The 20,497-nt window shown below is 54.5% G+C and overlaps 2 protein-coding genes across 4 annotated transcripts in view; one reads left to right on the top strand and one right to left on the bottom strand.

Moving 5' to 3' along the window:
* Positions 1–20,497, top strand: part of LOC134565370 (zinc finger protein OZF-like) — a 270,401-nt gene that overhangs the window by 154,617 nt on the left and 95,287 nt on the right. The gene's annotated exons all lie outside the window — the stretch shown is intronic.
* LOC134565394 (zinc finger protein 239-like) overlaps positions 5,067–20,497 on the bottom strand; it is a 103,520-nt gene continuing 88,089 nt past the window's right edge. For 2 of the 3 annotated variants that reach the window (XM_063424966.1, XM_063424964.1), the window contains exon 3: positions 5,067–6,003. In XM_063424966.1, the coding sequence (XP_063281036.1) occupies positions 5,068–5,976 (909 nt within the window). In that variant the 5' untranslated portion in view covers positions 5,977–6,003 and the 3' untranslated portion in view covers position 5,067. Of the gene's footprint in view, positions 6,004–14,694; positions 14,823–20,497 lie in introns of those variants that run through there. The other variant, XM_063424965.1, reaches the window with a different exon arrangement.

The following is a 20,497-nucleotide window of genomic DNA, read 5'->3' as shown; positions in this document are numbered from 1 at the left end:
TAAAAAGGCTCAGGGTAAGAGGTGGAGGTATCGATTGATTGATCAATTCGATCTATCGATCCAACCTCTACCTACTGCAACCTGAGGAACGATCCTTGACAGGGAGCCGAGACGAGATTTTAAGGTATTATACATCGCGGTCCCCGCTCCAAGAGACCGGGGCCCCGGGGTTCCCCCTTTTCCCCTGCAGCACTTGCCACCGGAGCGCTGGTCCGGACAGCCGGGGACTCTGCGTGGGGAGGGACCCCGGGGCCCCCATTGCCATCGTGATCCCGCGGACGGGAACCCTGCGCGGCTCGGGCCCTCCAACTGCCCTCGCGATCCCGCGGACGGGAACCCTGCGCGGCTCGGGCCCCCACTGCCTTCGCAATCCCCCGGACGGGAACCCTGTGCGCTTCGGGATTTCCCATTGTACCCGCGTCCCTGCGGTCAAAGGCTTTGAGTGAGATCAGAATTGTGGGGTCCCTTTGTTGCCATGACCCCTGCGGCTGAGATCCCTGTCTGAAAAACGTGGTCGATTCCTCTCTACTAGTGTGATCCCAGTGGTTGAAAACGCTGACAGTAATAAGAGGTTGCTTTACCCTGAGGTTGTAAAAGATATACTTTGCTTGTAGCCTTCCGAGTTTTGCTTGTTAAGAATTCTATACTTTGTTTCATTAGAACTCTGTGTGTTAAGATTTCTATGCTTCAGTTGTTGTCTTGTTTAAGCTTTGTTTGCCTGAGTTTATAACTGGTTGTAGAATAAGGCCGCTCTCAGAACTCTTATGCCTCCAGATATGTGCTTTTGTATAAATAAATCAGTATATTTAGACACCAGGATGTTGTGAGATCTTTAGAGACTTTATACCCCGTACAACGACCTAGGCAAGTTAGCAAGAAAAAGACGTGAAGACTAGTTTAAAGGTCAAGGAACACTGCCTTTTGCAAAGTTAGTTAAATTCTAGTCATAACAAAAACACTGTAGCCTTGCTAAACATTCCTAGATAGAACAGACAGAGCTCCATGCGTAGAATTTGTGTAAGAAATTACAATATGGTTGCACATCAACCGTAGCTTAGGACATGCCCAACAAGGCAATACTGTTTCTATCTGACTGCCAAAAATAGAATAAAATGCACTGCTTTCAGAATGCTAGCAGGCTCAGGGAGGACCCATCACAAATGCCACTGTTGTTGCTTCTGCGGCTACCACTGATAAGATGCTACCGCCTCTGCTGGGGACGTGGGGACTTTGCTGGCTCAAACAGTGACACCCTCCGCCTCCATGAAGCTGATTTAGCCATGCAGCCAAGAAATTTGCTTTTACAACTCCCCATCGCCACAGCTTTCAATGAAGAAGCCCCGAAAACTTGACCCGTGAGGGCCCCGGTGGGCGCGCAGTGCCAAAGAGCCACCGAGGACATTCCGAGGCTGCTGCGGACACAGCGAGGTCCCGTCATTGGGGCGGTGATGCCACCGGGGACATCGCTGGGGTCACTTGGCCCTTCCTCCCTCCCCGCTCAGTGTTTGAGACAAATTTGGGGAAATTTCTGGGAATTTTAATTGAAACTGTCCCAAATCCTGATGGGAATTCCTGGTGTCACTGGGGACACTTGGGGACACTCAGGGACACTCAGGGATGCTCAGGAATACTCAGGGACACTCTGGGGACATTCAGGAACCCTTGAAGACACTTTGGGACATGCAGAAACATGGGGGCAGGGGGTGAATGAGCCTCCAAGGTGCCTTGCAGAAGAGGCAGCAGATCTGGGTTATAAATGACAATAGAAATCACAATAGAAATGACAATAAAATATTGGCTTTTGCATTCATGTATCATCTTTTGCACGTTGTTATTGATCACGACTTTGATATGGTGCAATTAATAATTCCTTTTAGCTGCTTTTTGGTATAACATAATCTGTTTATGTGTGCACTGTATACCCTAGAGAAATGGCAGTGTATTAAATCAATATTATATCATAGGCCTTAGCGAAAATTCTAAATAGAGGCTGCATAATGGTAAAATGCTTTTATGTTACAACTATTCTAACTAACTTTTATATTACAACTAATTCAGAGAATGGTGCTGTATTAATCTGAAAGACAGGTGTATGCCAGGGAAATCCGGAACCTCCCTTGGAATGGAGAATTCAAACCCAATCCCTCCAAATTATTATAAATCTGCAAATTAAGGGGCTCTCAGGCAAAGATATGGGAAGAGGAATAACATTTCTTTACTGGTGTGTATAACCAGGCAAACAAACAACACCAAGCCCAGCATTAATAACAACCAGAAGCAGAAGCCAGGAACACTTCCCTGAGCGCGGCCCTTTCCCCTTTGGTGCAGTTCCGGGCACGGCCGGCAGGGGCGCTGGTGGCTCCCGGTGGGCGGGGCAGGGGCGATGATCCCCCCGCGGCTGCAGGGGGCGCTGTGGGGCGGGCTCGGGGAGCAAGCGGGGATGGCGGCTCGGCTTTGTCCGAGAGGGGAAGGGATGGAAGGGATGGATCAGGAACTGCGGAGCTGTGGGGGAAGGGATGGAAGGGATGGGTCAGAAAGGGACAGATTGGCGGAGGGGGCAGAACAGGCTGCTGCATGGATCAGGAATGGGGACCCCCGTGTGTCCCCGCCATGTCACCCCACAACGGGGACTCCTTGGGAGGCACTTGAACCCAGACATGGCACTCAGCAAACCCCAAAAGGCACTGGGACCCCTCTAAACTGCCAGGGAAATTTGAGAAGGAGGCTCATGGGGCGTGCCCAGGCTGCACCAAGAGCCCAGCACTGCTCCAGCCCAAACTGGCCTGGCTCCATCCCGGGGGTTAGAAAGGTGGAGTGGGACCCTTCCAATGGAATACAGGGGTCCAAACTCCCCTTTTACTTAATTAAGGCACCTCCTGGCAGCTGTTTCTTGGGAGGAATCCCTGAGTCTGGGGATTTTTTGGGGTGCAGTTTTGGAGAGGGACAGCTCTGTCTGGCTTTCCCCTCCCTGTTGAGGCCTCTCAGCTGCCCCCAACACCCTGGGGCTGCTGGGATTTCCCTCCTGGGGACAAGGATGTTCATTCCCTTCCAGGACCCCAGTGCCCAGAGGGGGGTCCAGGTCAGGGGCTCCTTGAGCAGCTGCCCCACAACCTCCGCCAGGGTCTCCCAGCACAGCCAGAGCTGCTGGGCCTGGGGTCCCCAAAGCCCTCAGCAAGGCCCAAGTCCCTGCCAGGAACCCTCAACTCCCTCAAACCCAGCATCCCCCACAGCCCCTGCAAGTTCCCCCCATGGCACCGGCCACGGCCATGTCCCCGCATGTCACTGGCCATGTCCCACCATGTCCTCACCCATGGCTGTCTCCCTACCACGTTTCCATCCCTGTCACTGTCTCCCATGTCTCCATCTGTGCCCATGTCACCTCATGTCCTCATGAATGGCCACGTCCCATCCATGTCTATGTGCCCCCATGTCCTCATCCATGTCTTAGTTCAGTGTCTTTATTTTGACCCCAACTTCACGTGTTTTCAAAGATGAAGAGAAAATGAAAAGCAAATCAAGGTCAAGAGAAAAGGATTTCTGTGTCTGTGCCGGCTGAGGGTCCACGTGATTTGGGGGTTAGATTTTGTTGTGAGGTGGGTTTTTGCTTTGTGGTTTTTGGCCAGCTTTCTATTTTATTTGTGTGTTAGATCCTCCCCCACTCCCCATAATGGTGCCTGTCTCTCATTTGTATCAGTTTGCTCTATTTTTAGATTCTGTACCCCAGTTGTTATTCATACTGTTATGTGTCAATCCCTTTACTTGTCAGCTGGCCTAGAGGTTACCCTATTGGTCTTCAAGCATTTATCTCCTCCCTAATCTTCTCCCTTCACAACTGTCAATCCCCAGCACTCCTACCTCTCTTTCTAGAGCTTTCCCTGCCAGTCTTCTCTAACTCAATGTATCATTTGTTATCCTGTATTGTTCCCATCCCTTTATTATCCTTATTGGTTTAAGTTTGTACTCCCTGCCTTCCGTTCCTCCCCTAGACAGTCTTTACTGGCTGACCTTCTGTACCCACCCCCAAATATAAGTTACTAGCCAGCCTCTGGGTCTTTGGTCTTTGTTTCTGGAGGTCTTTTGTGGTTTGTGTTCTTGGATCCCTAAACATACGCCTGCTTTAGTTGCCCTCTGCAAAGACCAGTCCTGTTGTCTTTGCCATCTCTGCACCCAAACAGCAACAGCTGAGAACATCAGAGCTCCCAGGGGGAAGTGTTGCACCCCTGGTGCCACGTGCCCTGGGATCCCCCAGAATCGTGCACCTCGGTAAGGTTTGTTTCTTTTTAACTCATAGAATTTTTTTTCCATAAGTTGCTAGGAAATTAACTGCTGGGTACTTATGGGTACTTAGGCAAAAAACAAAAATTGCCACAGGAGAGGACTGTAGCACCTGGCTACACTTCTTTTGTATCTGGGAGTTTTCCCTCAGAGGAAAAAGACACCACGAGTTTTGGGGGTAGGTAAAGGACAGGGCTGGGGGCAGCTGCTCTCTCTCGCTCTTGGCATCAGAAGGAGGAGAATCAATTTGGTGCTTACTGCAGGGAGAATTCTCTGTCCCTACTGGAATCCAGACCCAGGAAATCAATCACCATCTGCTCCTGTGTCCAGGAATCCTGAGCTCGTCTTCTGCCCCTGCTGGCGCCAGTCCGAGGCTTTCCCCCTCCACCGCTTCCTGTGCACTGCTCTCCATGTTCTGCTACGCTGTAGCCCCGCACCCCCTGCCCTGCCCAGATGTTCCAGATACCACTGCAAAATTTCTGATACATCTCATCCACAAACTTGGCATTTCTGCTCGTTCCTGCTGTTCCAGCTTGGTGCCCCTCAGAGTCCTGCAGAGGCACTGGGATATTCCTGCCCCTGCGTTCACCCAGGTGCCCACGGGGAAACAGGAGAATGTAGAGTCCCCACAGCCAGGTGTCTTCCCAACAGGGATCACCAGGACCACGGATCACCAGGGCTCTGCCCAACGGGGGTCACTGGGGATCATCCAACGCCGATCCTCCCATGGGGGATGGAGCTGGAACAGCACACAAAGCTCTTCCTGCTTTCAGGGCACTCACAGGGCTTCCCTTAGTGGTGTCTCCGTTGGTGTTTGGTCAAGTGAGAGCTGTGTGAGAAGCCTTTCCCACAGTGAGGACACTTGTAGGGCCTCTCTCCGGTGTGGATGCGCCGGTGCCTGATGAGGTTGGAGTTGCGCTTGAAGCCCTTCCCACAGTCGGGGCAGAGGAAGGGCCTCTCCTCCCTGTGAATCTGCTGATGTTTGAGGAGATCAGAGCTGGTCAGAAAACTCTTCCCACACTCAGGACACTCATAGGGCCTCTCCCCAGTGTGGATGCGCCAGTGAACAGTGAGGTGTGAGTTGCGCTTAAAGCCCTTTCTGCAGTCGGGGCAGCAGAAGGGCCTCTCCTCTGTGTGAATCCGCTCATGTACAAGGAGATCGGAGCTGGTCTTAAAGCTCTTCCCACACTCAGGACACTTGTAGGGCCTCTCCCTGGTGTGGATGCGTTGGTGTTTTCTCAGGTTGCAGCTCCATCCAAAGCTCTTCCCACATTCCAAGCAGCTGTAGGGCCGTTCCCCAGTGTGGATCAGCTTGTGCTGGATCAGGCCAGAGCTCTGGCTGAAGCTCTTCCCACACTCCCCGCACTCCAAGGGCTTTTCCCCAGTATGGCTCCTCTGGTGTTGCACCAGGCTTGATCTGAGGTTGAAGCTCTTCCCACACTCCTCACATTCGTAGGGCCGTTCCCCGGTGTGGCTCACCTGGTGCTGGATAAGGTGGGACCTGTAGCTGAAACCCTTCCCACATTCCAGGCACTTGTGGGGCTTCTCCCCTCCATCAGGCTTCTCCCCCAGCTCTGAGCTCCGCCTGAATCTCCAGCCGCCCTCCTGGCACAGGGAGGGTCTTTCCTCCTCACAGCTCCCTGCGCTGGGTTTGCAGCCCCTCCTCGGGTGGGATCTCCAGGGCTTTTCCTCCTCCTCCATCTGGACACTCCTTGGGAATGAAAAATCCTGGTTTGGGGAGAAAACAGGAGAGCACCTTAGGCTGAGGGTTCCTCCTTGCCCAAATTCATCTCAGGAAGTCATTGGCACCTTGTGTCTGTAAGAACCTCCAAAGCACCAAGATTCAGGCCAGAAGTCCTGCAAACATCAAGACACAGATCAACAACTTCCCAAACATCAAGACTCAGCCAAAACCTCTTCTAAAATAAAGACATTCAGCCTCTTCGAAAAAAACAAAGCACCAACATTTAGCCAAGTAAAGCTCAGAATCATCAAGATTCACTCCCAGGAAAATCGTGGATCCCCTGCCTGGTCATCTTCTGCGTGTGGGAAGGAAATGATCCGGGAGCTGACGGGAGGCTGCAGATCCAGGGAGGGGTGGAACCTTGTGGTGCCTCCATCTCCTCCTGTGTCCCTACTCTTCCTCACACTCCTACTATTCCTCCCTCTCCTGAACAATCACCCCTTCTCCTACCCTGTGCATACTTTGACCATTTTGTTCTTCAGCCCTGCTTCTCCTTCCCTTCTCCTTCTGCCCCCAGGCCCAGCACCCACTGCCGCCTCCCTCTTCCCCCCAGACCCACAGCATCCCCCCGCAGGGGCAGCCATGGAGCTGGGGCAGCTCGGGCTGGGGCAGCGCTGGGCTCTCGGCCGCTCCCGCCCGCACTCGCTCCCCACTGCAGCCGCTCCCGCCACCACAGCGCGGGGGGGCCCGGCCTTGGCGCTCCCCCCTCCCACCTCCCCAAATTCCCCTCAAGGGGGGCGCTGGGGCCCGGGGGGGGCGCAGGTGGGGTCCGGGTGGGGAACACTGGGCGCTGCGGGTCTACCTGGCAACTGGTGAGTCATCACCGCCCCAACCTCTGATTGGCTGAGCGCTGCCCGAGGGGCGGGGCTGCAGCAAGGCGGGCACCCTGCTCCAGGGGGGATGTCCCGCAAACGGGGGACCCCCAGGAAAGGAAGAAGAGCAAAGTGTCTTTACAAACAGATGCTGTCAACCTGACTGGGGATAGGGACAGGAACTTGTACAGAAGGAAGGGACAGAAGAAGCCATCAGTGCCACAAAATGTTATTAACTGACCACACAGACTGCTGCTCAGCCAAGGCCTTGCTGAATTCATGAACTTCGAGAAGAGGAACAAAGACTGAACAGAGCTGTGAATATCGTTACCTATACACAAGTGGGGTGCATAGGAAGGGGGGTATGTAGTAGGGGGATTGGGAAGTCTGTACCTCTCAAGTACTTCAGCCGATGGGGAAAGGGAGAGGGAGATGCAGCCACGAAAAGCAGCATGAAAAGGAGGCTGCATCCTCCAACAATTGGAGAGACCCCATGGGAAATGTCCCATGGCGTCTGCCTTATTTTATGAATGAAATCACTTTTACAAGACTTCTCTGTCTTCTTTCCGGAAAGAAACCTCTGGTGATGTCAATTTTCCACACACCTTGTGCCTCATCCGGAATTCCTTCCACCCCCTGGGGTGGCGGGCAGGGAGTGGAGCTGAAGGTGCCTCACTCAGTTTGGGGGATCGGCTCCCTTGGGTGGCGGCAGCACCGGGGATTGATTGGGGACCCGGGAGTGTCCAGGAGACAGACGAGTGACACATGAGGGGGCTGGGAAGAGTCCCCACAGAGAGAGCACTGAAAATCTCATCAGTGAGGACACTGGCATCTTCAGGGAGGAAACAGGGCAGGGCACCCATGCAGGGTGCAAAAGGGAAAGCCAGGAAGGGCTCCTGGCCAAAGGCATGATGATCCCAGAAGATCTCGGAAGGGTCCCCTGGCAGAATGCTGAGGCAGTTTGCACAATCTCCCAGAGGTCATTAAGGATATGGACACCCAGGGGGGCAATAAGGGAAGTGGAGAAGGGATTTAGACAGCAGGGGATGGATGGTGTTGGTGTGCTGGGAAGGGTTAGGGTGAAGGGGAGTGTGCAGGAATATGCTCAAGGCAAGAAGCAGCAGGAGGAATGAGTGTGGAAAGAAAAAGAATGATGGGAAAGAGGAGGAAAAGGAAAATACTGAGGGCTAGGACGTTTTTCACGAGGATGTTAGGTTCAGAAATTGATAGCTGATCCTTTGTATCGCCGGTTTGCATGGCAGGAAAAGAAGGAGGTCAGGATTCCAGGGGGTTTCTCTGTGCTGGCAGCGGCAGGAGCGGGCGCAGAGGGGCAGCACCGGCAGCACGGGCTGGGGGCCTGTGGGGAGCTGCGGGGCCGGGCCGGGGCTGTGGGGCAGCCGGGGCTCAGCGTCGGGCGCTGCCTGAGCCCAGCACCCCCCGGGCAGGGCCGGCAGTGGCCCCCGGCCCCCAGGAGGCTGCGGGACGCCCCGGCCGCTGCCCGGCCCCGGGGAGCTGCCGGCCCTGCCCGCCGGGGGAGCCGCCTTGGGACACTGCGGCAGGACAGGCACCGCCTCTGGGATACGGGCTGGGCACGGCAGGGGGAGCACAGGGACCAGCAGGAAGGAACAGCTGGGAAATGGGCATTATTCCTAAAAGGACTGATATTTTCTTTGAAGGATTTGGTTTGGGTTGCTGCAGAAAGGAATGGCTTTGCAGAAAGCTCAGCAGCTGTCACAGGATGAGCACCCACAGGCACTCAAGGGGCTGCAGGAGGGGCACAAGAAGCCCCTGCAGCAGCTGGGCACAAAGGCACAGCAGGGCAATGCAAGAAGGGAGGAGGAAAAGGCCAAGCTGAAGGCAAAGGCCATGGCACAGTTTCTACAGACCCCAGGGATCAACCCCAGGGCCCAAGGGGGCCCCAGCACCCAGGGGACGGGCTCGGCCACAAGCACCTGGCACAGGCATTGCCCTCCTCGGCAGGGGAGAGCCCACCCAAACAGCCCCTGGCAAGGAAGCAGCTTCCATCTGCAGGCCACAAGAACACTGCAAGCACACACAGCAGCACCCTCAGCACCAGCAAGGCCAGCCCTGCATGCACAGGCATTGGCACGGCTGGCACAGCTCCCATCACACCAGGGACCCGCCACACTGCAGCCCTGCAGAACATCCCGGGGGGCTCTGGATCCACAGGAGGCCTTTCCTCACAGACACAGGGGCCTCCCCAGCCACTCTGGATCTCAGAGCTAAGGGGGAAAAATGCCAAAAATGCCTTTGATTATTCAGGGGATAAGTGGGAAAGATCAGTGGCTGTGTTTTATTCAACCACTATTAGTAGAAGTGGGGGATTGGTTTGAAATGCATAATTTTTTATCTGCTCCTAATTGTGACTGTAATTTACTGGGAAGGGATTGGATGGCTAAATTTGGAATGGAAATTAAGATTGTAAAAGGTGATACAGAGGCTTGTTCTGTGGGACCTTTATGTTAAACGTCTGGCAAGGTCTCTGCTGAAGTGAACCCAGAAGTGTGGGCAGCCCCAGGGAAAGAGGGAAAATTCCATACCCAGCCTCTCCAAAGTACTCTCAAGCAACCAGGACAAGTGGGGTCTAAAAGCAATTCCCTATTCCAGGGGAGGGAAGGAAGGGCTTACAGCCTGTTCTTGAGCCACTGTCACAGGCAGGGCTTTGGGAGCCAGGGATCTCTCCCTACAACACTTCTCTCCTGCCAGTCAAGAAACTGGATGGATGCAGACCAGAAGGAAAGCAGAATTTTCAAGTGTTAAAAAACAGATTAACTGAGGTTCCTGCCCTGGCCCTCCCATAAAGGGAAAAAGAATTTGAATTGTATGTGGGTGTTAAACAGGGCCATGGCAAGGGAATTCTTGGGCTAAAATGTTTAACCCAGGGGCCAGAGAGGGGCCTCATTGTCTGCAGAATTGTGCAGCCTTGGCTTTAATGGGAACTGAGGCCTGACAGCTGATGGCAGGAGGATCTCTTCAAGTCTGGCACCAAGTCAAAGCTTTGGTAACCACAAGAGCCTCTAAAAGGATGAGCAGTGCTCGGTTATTCCAGTGTGAAACTTGTTCAATGGCACAGGAGCATTCAGAATTGAGGACAGGGGAAGGGTTTAACCCAGCCTCCTGTTTGAACAGCCTGCACAGGGGCTGGGAAGAAACCCAGGACTGCATTCAAGTGACACAGCTCCACACCCAGGCTAGGAGAGATTTAGGAGACATTCCCTGGCCTGAGGGAGAAAATCTGTTTATGGATGGGTCTTCAAGGGCAGGAGAAGGGAAAAGAGTTACAAGACACGCTGTTCTTGAGGAAAGGGAATCTGACAAGGTGCAGGTTCAGCTCAGCCGGCAGAGCTGTGTGTGCTTGTGAGAGCCCGGGACTGAAATGCGCTGAGCAGGAAGGCTTCAATATCCTCTGCTAACAGCACGGCAGCCAACAGGGGGCAAAAGAAATACTGACTGCTTCAGAAACCACTGCATCACTTAGTAAGGTATTGCTAAAACAAATACTTCCAAGAGAAGGGATTGTGGAAGCAATGGAGTGGGATTTGGAACTCATTTTACAGGAAAGATCCTTCAGGGGGTTTTGGCAGCTTTAGGAATACAATGGGACCTCCACAACTCCTGGCACACCCAGAGATCAGGTCAGGTAGAAAGAATGAATGGGGAAATAAAGAAACACCTTTGGAAGCTGCTGACAGAAACCAAGATGCCATGGGTATGGATTTTGGTATTGGCTTTGGTAAGAATTATAGCAAGATCCAGGGAAGATATTCAATTATCTCCCCTGGAACTGATCACTGGAATTCCTTACCCTGGAAATTCTCCACCTAGAGCAGGCTGGACATAAGGGATGTGTATCTAAAGAAGTCTGTGACCAGAATCCTGTCTCCTTTGAAATCTCTCCCACAGGAAGCTCGGCTGGCACAGCCCCTGCCTTGGGACTCTGCTGTTCACAAATCCAAGCAGGACATCGGGTCCTGCCTCAGGAGTGGGAAGAAGCCCCACTGGTGGCCAAGTGCCGTGGCCCATCCCAAGTGTCCCTGAGCACAGAAACAGCCCCAGCACAGCTGAACACGGGGGGACCCCTCACCCTGGGCTCCAGGGCTCTGCAGCCCCGGAGATTTGGACTGCCCGGCTGCACCAGGAGGATGGGAGGCCACGACTGAGCCCGCACTGAAGGCAAGGGAGCAGCAGCCAGGGCTCCACAGCGGGGGAAGCCCCTGGGCCTGCCCACACATCCTCTGCTGGAATGCTCTGCCTGGGCACCCTCCTTGGCCACCTCCTGCCACTGGGGACAATCCTTGCTGCCACTGCTGCAGCTTCAGTGCTTGCTGTGCCTGCACTGCCACAGGGCTGGGGAAGACAACGGGACAATTCCACTCTGGGGCTCAGTCACACACACTGGGCTGGGGGGAGATGAGATTGTTCGAAAAAATACCAACTTTAAAATGATTTTTTGTTTTATTTCTCTTGTCTGGCTTGGTTTTCCTTTGCCTTAGAGAAAGGACTTCAAAAAGGTTTTTTTAAAGGGATGTTACACCACTCATCAGAGATGAGGTTGACATCTCAACAGACTGAGAAGAGTCCAAAAGATACCCACAGAGATAACGACCATCAGCAAAACATCAACCACCATCAGCAAACACCAACCAACATCCACCCCAGACACTGCCCCGGGAATAGCTGCAGACACCTGGTCTAGAAAATGCTGAGAAGAAAATCCAGGAGTGCAGACCTAATTAACAGCAGAGGCAACGAAATCCAGGGCCAACAGGAAACCAAATACTGAGAACTCAGCAACTTGGAACCAATGAACATGAACCCAATGGATTTCTGTGGGTTCTGACTGTTTAAAGTTTAGGAAAAATCCAGTAAAACTCACGTGTCATGGTATGATTTTCTCTGCACACCGGGGCTATGTGTGGATGAAATGATTTCTGTTGCACACCCTGGGCAGAATCAAGTAATGCCTTGACTCTCTAATACTAAAGATACTGCTGGAGAAGTTTTGTTTTCCCGCAGTTTCCATGACAAGATTAAAGCATTAGAATAATTATTGGTATTAATCCTTCTTCTATACTGCCAGTTAGGTTTAGACCAGAGGAGTGAGAATCAATTTTTCGTCCTAGGAGAAGAAGTAGAAAAAACTTGATTGCTTTGGAATGTCTTTTGTGTCTGTGTGTGACTGTTAGTAAGGGCAAAATTTTGGTATGGGTTTTTCGATGTTCACCATTCTGTTGCATTTTGCAAAACCAGAAGAACTTTAAAGATGACCCTTTAATGCATAAACAGGTAATAAAATATTGTTAAAAAAAAATTTAAAAAATCAGTTTGGGAGGGTGCAAATGTGAGTCTTTCAATGCCTGCTCTGGAAGAGAAGCTTCCTTCCAGGCAGCCAGAACAGCAGCTTTAGAAATGCAAATTAACACTGCTGGGGAAAAGGGTGCACAATGCACCAGGCTCTCCTTGCCTGCGGGAGGATTTGGGCTCATTCCCTCTGCCCCTCACCCCAAGCTCTGCCTGCTGGCACTGATGCAATTGGCACGGCCAAAGGCACAGCCCGCACTGAGGAGATCTGACCCTGCAACAGAAACTGGGGCAGCTGCAAAGGGAAACTGCAAATGGAGAATGTTGGGAAAACTCCACTCCAAGAACTGGGGGGAATCATCCCTCTCCCCACTCCAACATGTGCTGCCACTGTCTGTGGCACACAGGGAGCATTGCACCACTGGGCTGTTGGTGCTACCACAAGCTCAGAGAAATCACTCGGGAATCCAAGGATGGGATGATTGAATTAGAGAAAAGAGATCAATTGATGCAGCTCTGGCTAGAGGTGTTATGAACAAATTTCCTGGTCGGGAGGGGCTGGGCTATCTCTGTTCTAAGCTCCATAGCGAGACAGTCCCCCCATCCCCCAGAAGAAAGCACAGAGCAGCCATTAGCATATTAAAAGAGCTCTGAGCTCAGAATGCAACCCCACCCTCCTCCCAATTTGTGCTGTCTCCCTGCTTTTTAGAAAAATGGGTTTTTTTCCTCTTTTGCAGAGAGGGGTGGGGTGGGGTGAGGCTGCTGCCCCCGGGAAGCGGCGGCCCAGCCGGCTGGCTGAGAGCTGTGGCTGATGTCGCAGCCCCTGTCCCCGAGGAGACGGGCAACCCCCATTCCTGGCAGGGCTGAGCAGCAGCCACCCTGCCGGTCCTGCATTCCTACATTAGCATGTTAAAAGCAAGGTGATTGTCCTAGCTGTGCCTACTGTAATCGAGCTTACCTAGTTCCTCTCCCATACTGCCTACTCGAGGAGGGCATATGCAAATAAGACGAACACACAGCACGCTGGGAGAGAGTTCTTTGGGGATAAAAGATACCCCAAAATGGAAGACTGGACACAGTGAAAAGATCCAGGTGGTGCTCTGGCCGAGCAAAGAGTGGACGCACCCCCTGGCCTGGTTTGAAGACTCGCCATAATCTATTAAGAGTCTGAATGGAATGGGAGCGGGCCCGCTCAAGTGACTGAGATAAAGAAGAGGGATCTCGTGAAGGTTTTTCTTGAGGGTAAAGAGCTGACTCTGCACTCCTGCAGCAGACTGCTCATCCGCTCTGCCTCCTGATGGTTAACCAGAGAGAACTCTTAGCCGTTCCTATGGGAACGAGGACGTGGCATCTACTGCTTGTAGTGGAATGATGAACTGGGACTGCACCTGCTCCTTCGGATGGCTGCAGAAGCGTGGAAAACTCTGATCGGACTCTGCAATCCTGCTGATGACTTTAATAATGAGCTGATCACTTTAATAAAGAGCTGAATATTAATAAAGGCATATGCCCTGTTCTTTTCAGAGGGAGCGCCCAAAAATGGGGAAAAGATGAACAGCCACCACAACAAATCCTACAACACCACAGAGTAGCCCCTGGGAACCCAAACAAATTCACATCAGGAGCCAGAGAACCCATTTCTTATTTCAATGGCATCATTAGATTACAAGATGGCTTCGAAATAAGAACCAACCACACAGATCCAGCTCCTGAGTCTGGCCAAACGATCCACTCAAACGAAGAACACAACATTTCACCACAAACGGCTACAAAAGGGCAGCGAATGAGGGCACTGAGAACAATCCCAAAACCAAAGAGCACCCAAGGAGAAAAAACAGAGTCAATGAGGGAATCTGCTTGAAGATAGGGCCAGGGACTGGGAGATAAGGAAGGAACGGGAGAAAGCATCAGTTTCAGAAAATGTTACCAATTGACACGGACTGCTGCTCAGACAAGGTCCTGCTAAATTCCTGAACACCGAGAAGAAGAACAAAGAGTGAACAGAGCCATGAATATCGGATGCTACACAAAAAGGGGGTGAAGATTAACGAGGACAGGCAGGAGGAGGATCGGGAAGTCTAAACTTTCCAAGGACCTTTGACACTGGGCATAGGGACAGGGAGATGCAGAAGGGAAAATCCGGATCAAAAGGAGCCTGAAGTACTCCAACAATTGCAGAGACCCCAGGGCAAATGCCGCATGGCCTCTCCCTTTGTTCAGCAATAAAGTCACTTTGACAGGACTCCTCCGTCTCCTTTGGCCACACAAACCTCTGGCGACGGGAATTTTCCCGCCCACTCCCAGACACAGGGCAGCCACCTCCGTCCTACCCACACGAACCGGGACGAGGCAGCGCCGCTCCGGGCCCGGCTCCTGCCCAGGCCCCGGCGGGAAGGAGAGCGCGGGCAGCCGCTCCCGCAGCGCCCTCAGGCCACGGCCAACACGGCGCCCACACGGCACAAGGAAGCCGCCACAGCCCCCTGCCGCCCCCTCCGCCCGCAGCCATGGCCCAGCCCCGCCAGAAGCCAGCGCGGCTCCCACCTGCGCTGGGGCCGCCTCCGAGCTCCGCCGCCGCCTCACCGGGCTCCGGCCGCTGCCGCCGCTCCCGGGCCCGCACACGCGCTCCGCCCATGGCGCCTCTGCTGCCACACGGCCCACCGGGGGGCGGGCCCGGCCCCGGCCTGCTCCCCGCTCTGCCCAATCAGCGCCGCACAACCACGACTGACGCCACAATCAGCCAATCGCACACAGCCAGCCCCGGGCTCTGCACACGGCCCAGCCTCGGCCCGCGCTCTCCGCGCCCCCCGGGCTGTGTGAGGGGAAAGGCGGAGATGAGGAACAGCCCTGGCACGGGCCCGGGCCCGAGGCGGCATCGAGCTGCAAACACCAACAAAGTTCTCCGCACCTCCCGGACCGCCTTTCCCAGCGCTGCGTATTCGCTGCCACCGGCTCCGAGCAAAGCCGTCAGTTCTCCTAGGCCTAATTCGGAGCATCCGTGCATGGCTTTGATTTCCCCAAAAAGGAAAAAACCCCAACCCCCTTGGGCTGAGTGGAGGAGGGGAGAGATTTGTGGCAGAAAACTCCCAAAGTCGTTTTTCCTCAGAGGTGGGAGGAATAAACCAAACCCAAGTGAGGTGAGGCCCCTCCCCTTTCACCCCCGTGAACAGCGCCGGGACTTGGGGGGAACTGGGGTGTCCCCAGCACCGGGGGTGTCGCTTGGGGCTCCGTCCTGTCTGCTCCCTATTATCAGCCAGGACCCCCCGGTATGTCCAGGCAACCCTCCTCAATTTGCCGGGACCCCCCATTCACTGCCCCCCTTCACCGACCCCCACAAAGCGCTGGGAACCCCCCCGATCCATGACCCCCCCTCCCTCACCGCGCACTCCCCACCCTCCAGGACCCCCCCAGTCCATGGGACCCCCCTCACTCATCACACCTCCCCCCCATCCCCCAGGTCCCGAAAGGGTCCCCTGAGGTCCTTGCAGGGCAAATTCTGCTCCTTGGGGGTAAATCAGAGCCGCTGTGCTGGGGCGGCTGGAGGAGCTGACGGTGGCTCTGGGGACCTTTGTGGCCGCTGTCAGCCGGGACGGAGGGGGTGACACCGTGGGGGCCGTGGGGACAGGGGTTCCCCAACGCCGACCAGAGGCACTCGGGGGCATCGCAGTGGCTTTGGGGACATCAGGGGAGGAGCACGAGGAGGTGGCGCCGAGGCTGGAGGTGGCCAAGGGGGCGCTGGCGGGGCAGGGGTAGGGACAGGGTGGAGACACGGCGGTGGCACTGTCACCGCCAGGGCACGGGGACACCCCGGGGCACCTTGGGGACCTTGAGGACAGCCTCATATTCTTCCCTGGGGGTCACCGGGGCCGCTCTGATGTCTCCTGCCACGTTTTGGTTCACCACGCTGTCCCCAATGTGCCCGCAGTGTCCCCAACAGGACATCGGGGGGACCCTTAGGCCCTGTTGGGGACATGGGGGAGATATCGAGGTCCCATTGGGGACACTCAGGGGGACATTGGGGTTTCATTGTCGGGACCTCGTGCTGGCCGGGGTGGTGACGTCACCTCGCTCTATCCCTTCCGTCTGCACCACGTTCCCGGGTCCGTCAGGGTGGCCGGTGCTGTTCGGCTTGCAGAGCATCCCAGAGCGTCCGCAGCAGCCATGGAGGCCCTGGAGGTGCGACAGTCCCGGCGCGAGAGGGCGGGAGGGGACCCAGGGGTGGTGGCAGAGGGAACAGGAGGGCTTGGGAGGAAGGGAGGAGGTGACAGAGGCGTGGAAGGCACCGAGGGTGTAGGGGTGGGGCTGGTGGGGGGGGTAGGGGGTGGGGGGGATGAGGCGACGAGGGAGGTGGCAGGAGGAGACAAGGAGGAACAGCGGGGGGTGGCATGAGATGGCAGAGGGGATGAGGGAGTGACAAAGAGACAGAGGCGACAGCTGAGCCCTCCAGGGATGGGACAAAGGGGACCCCAGGGTGCCATGAGGTCCCCACCACCTCCCCTGTCCCCTCCCCAGCTGTTCTTGATCTTGCTGGAGGCGCTGGTGGCCGTGTTTGCCGTCCTGAGCCTGCTGGTGGCCACCGTGACCGGGCCGGATCGGGATGTGCTGCTGGCTGTGTACCCAAGGTCCCTGCGCGTGGCCCTGAGGAAATTCATCGATGGCCTCCGTGACACCCTGGGCCAGCATGGTGTCACCTCCCTATGCTGGACCCTCGAGGCCACCCCGGGGCCGTCTGGGCCCATGCGAGAGCCACGGCCAGAGACTGGCAGGAGTGGGTGGACACGCTCGAGGACAGCTGGGCCTGGCTGGCCGGAGGGGCTTCCAAGCTACACAAAGCCTGTGAGGACATGGCCATCAGGAGGGGACAGCAGGTGGAGGTGGCCTAGGGGTTGCTTGGTGGCTGTTTGTGACAAAGCCACCACGTTCCCTGAGGTGCTGCGGTGCTGGCTGGAGGACAGCGAGGTAGCCCTGGAGGGGACAAAGGAGATGTCCCTTGATTTCTGCAGGACCTTGGTGGCTGCGGTGGTCATGGCCGAGTAGCTGTGGGAGGCCAGCACCTGTCTGACCACACATCACCTGCTACGGGACATCTGCAGGCTCCTTGTGAGCCGCCCTGGTGGCCCCTGTGGCTCCCGTGGCCGCACGGTGGCCGAGCAGTGCCGAAAGGCCATTGTGGACATCCCGAGACAGGTGGACGGACAGTGATGTCACCACTGTGACATCATTGGGGCAGTGACATCATCGGAGACATCACTGGTGTCATGGATCCTCTCCCTCCTCCCCATGCAGGATTTGAGAAAATTTTGGGAAGTTTTCTGAGAATTTTCATTGAAATTGTCCCAAATCCTGATGGGAATTACTGGGGTGATTTCACTGGGGACACACAGGGATGTCAGGGACACACAGGGACACGCAGGGACGTGGGGGCAGGGCAGGGGGTGAATGAGCCCCCCCGGTGCCTTGCAGGAGAGGCAGCAGAGCCAGGCTATAAAGGGCATTAAAATATTGGCTTTCTCATTCATGTATGAGCTTCTGCATGTTGTTATTGATCACAACAATTTCAATACGGTACAATTTATAATTCCTTTCAGCTGCTTTTTGGTATAACATAATCTGTTAATGTGTGCACTGTATACCTAAAGAAATGGCAGCATAATAAATCAATTTTATATCCTAGCCCTTAGTGAAATGTTAAAAAAGAGAGTGCGCAATGCTAAAATGCTTTTATAACTATTATAACTAACTTTTATATTATAACCAACTCAGAGAATGGTGTGAAACAATTCTGTTGTTTTCTGCGGGCAGTGTGAAAACAGTGAGAGAAATCAGAATGCCAGAGAAGAATTTATTAATTTACCAGGGAGTGTGGAACGACAGGATGGGACCAGGGGAGGAATTAAAATACAAGGATGTGATGTACAGGATGTCCTGCAGAAAAGTCAGAGGTTGGAACCAATCAAGAGAGTTCCTGGAACTTAAATCCACACTCCCCGTGGGAGGGCAGAGAGCTCTGCCCCTGCTGCTGCTCTGGTGCGGTGCCGTGACTGCACATGCTGCCTGTGCCCTGTCCCTGTCGCCTGTCCCTTTCGCTGTCCTCTGTCCCTTTCGCTGTCCCCTGTCTCTGTCCCTGTCCCCTGTCCCCTGTCCCCATCCCCATCCCCCCTTGCTGTGACCCCGGCGGTGACAGCGGCGGGTGCGGGGGCCGGACCGGCGGGGATTGAGGGTGCGCACCCGGACCCGCCTGTTCCTCGAGTGTCACCCGGTCGTGTCCCCCCATCCGGAGTGTCCCCAGCGGCCACGGAGCCTCGAGAGGTGCGACAATCCCGGCGCGGGGTGGGGGAGGGGACGAGGCAGGACACGGGGTTTGGTAAGAGGGGACAGGGCGTCCCAAAGGGACAGGAGGGCATGGGAGGAAGGGAGAAGGTAACAGAGGGGTGGAGGGGACCGAGGGTGGCAGGCTGGGGGGTACAGCAGGGAGTGGCAGGGGGTGGCAGGGGGGTGAGGAGATGGACAAAGGGACAGAGGGGACAGCTGAGCCCTCATAGGAGGGGAAAAAAGGGCCCCCTGGAGAGTATGGGGGCCACTCCAGGAGGCCACAAGTGCCACGAGGTCCTTGACATCTCCCCTGTCCCCTTCCCAGGTGCTGAGGGTGCTGGTGGCTGTGGTGGCCACCCTGGGTGAGCTGGTGGTCACCGTGACCGCGCCATGCAGGTGTGTGTGGCCGCTCCTGTACCCAGAGTCCCTGCACGCAGACCTGAGGAAATTCATCTGGACCCTCTGGGACACCCTGGACCACAGCACTGTCACGTCCCTGGGCCAGTGAGGTGTCACCCCCCTGAGCAAGGCCGTGGCCGCCCTCGGGGCCATCCCAGGGGCCTCCTGGGCCGATGTGAGAGCCGCTGCCAGAGCCCGGCGGAAGTCAGTGGATGCGCTCGCAGAGGGCTGGATCTGGCTGGCTGTGGACGCCTGGTGGCTCCGCAGTGGCCTGGATGAGGAGGACACTCATAAGGACACTGTTGAAGACACCAATGAGGAAACTACTGAAGACACCAATGAGGACACTGCTGAGGCCACCAGCCTGGCCAAGGACCTGCAGGACAAGACCGTCGGCTGGGGGACAGCTGGGGACAACCTGGCAGCCGTGGCTCAGCAGTTGCCGGTGGCCCTGGCCGCAGCAATGGCCACCAAGACCAGGAAAGAGGCCGTGGTGGCCACCAGCCAGGTGGAAGGGGCCACCAGCCAGGTGGAAGGGGCCACCAGCCAGGTGGAAGGGGCCACCAGGAGGGGACAGAGGGTGGAGGAGGCCCTGGGGCTGCTGAGGCACTTGGAGGTTGTGTGTGAGGAAGCCTGGGAGCTCCCCCTGGAGCTGCACCTCCACTGCTGGTACATCAAGTCAATCCTGAAGGGAACAAAGGAGGTGATCTCCAATGTCCCTGAGGCCCTGGTGGCTGAGGTGGCCAAGGCTGAGCAGCTGTGTGAGGCCAGTGCCCACCTGACCACGCGCCAGCTGCTGGTGGCACTTGGGGAAATCGACTTCCTCCTCTCGAGTCCCTACGGCGTCTCCGGTGGCCCTGGTGGCCCCCGTGGCCGCGCGGTGGCCGAGCTGTGCCAAAAAGCCATCGAGGACATCCCGAGGCTGCTGGGGGGACAGTGATGTCACTGGTGTGAAAATATCGGGGCACTGACATTATCGGGAACACCGCAGGTGTCACTTGTCCCCTCACCACGTGGTATTTGAGACAGTTTGTGTGTGCACTGTATAGCTGACATAAATGGCAGCGTAATGAATCGAAATTATATCATAGGTTCTTAGCAAAATATTAAAATAGAGACTGTGTAATTCTAAAATGCTTTTATATTATGTATTATATTATATTATATTATATTATATTATATTATATTATATTATATTATATTATATTGTATTATATTATATTATATTATATTATATTATATTATATTATATTATATTATATTATATTATATTATATTATATTATATTATATTATATTATATTATATTATATTATATTATATTATATTATATTATATTATATTATATTATATTATTGTTACAACTAATTTTTATATTATACCTATTATAATAGGTATATTTACATACCTTTTATGTTAAAACTAATTTTATAATAGAGCTATTATTACTAACTTTTACATTATAACCGACTCAGAGAATGGTGTGAAACAATTCTGTTGTTACTCACATCTGTGGGCAGGTAATAACAGTGACAGAAACCAGAGCGCCAGAGAAGAATTTATTAATTTACCAGGGAGACTGGAACGACAGGTTGGGACCACGAGAAGAAATAAAATACAAGGATGAGAAGAAATAA

This window comes from Prinia subflava, unplaced genomic scaffold, assembly GCF_021018805.1.
Source record: "Prinia subflava isolate CZ2003 ecotype Zambia unplaced genomic scaffold, Cam_Psub_1.2 scaffold_47_NEW, whole genome shotgun sequence".
Lineage (NCBI taxonomy): Eukaryota > Metazoa > Chordata > Aves > Passeriformes > Cisticolidae > Prinia > Prinia subflava.
Note: the sequence above shows the minus strand (reverse complement) of the source record. Positions and strands in the feature narration are given on the sequence as shown.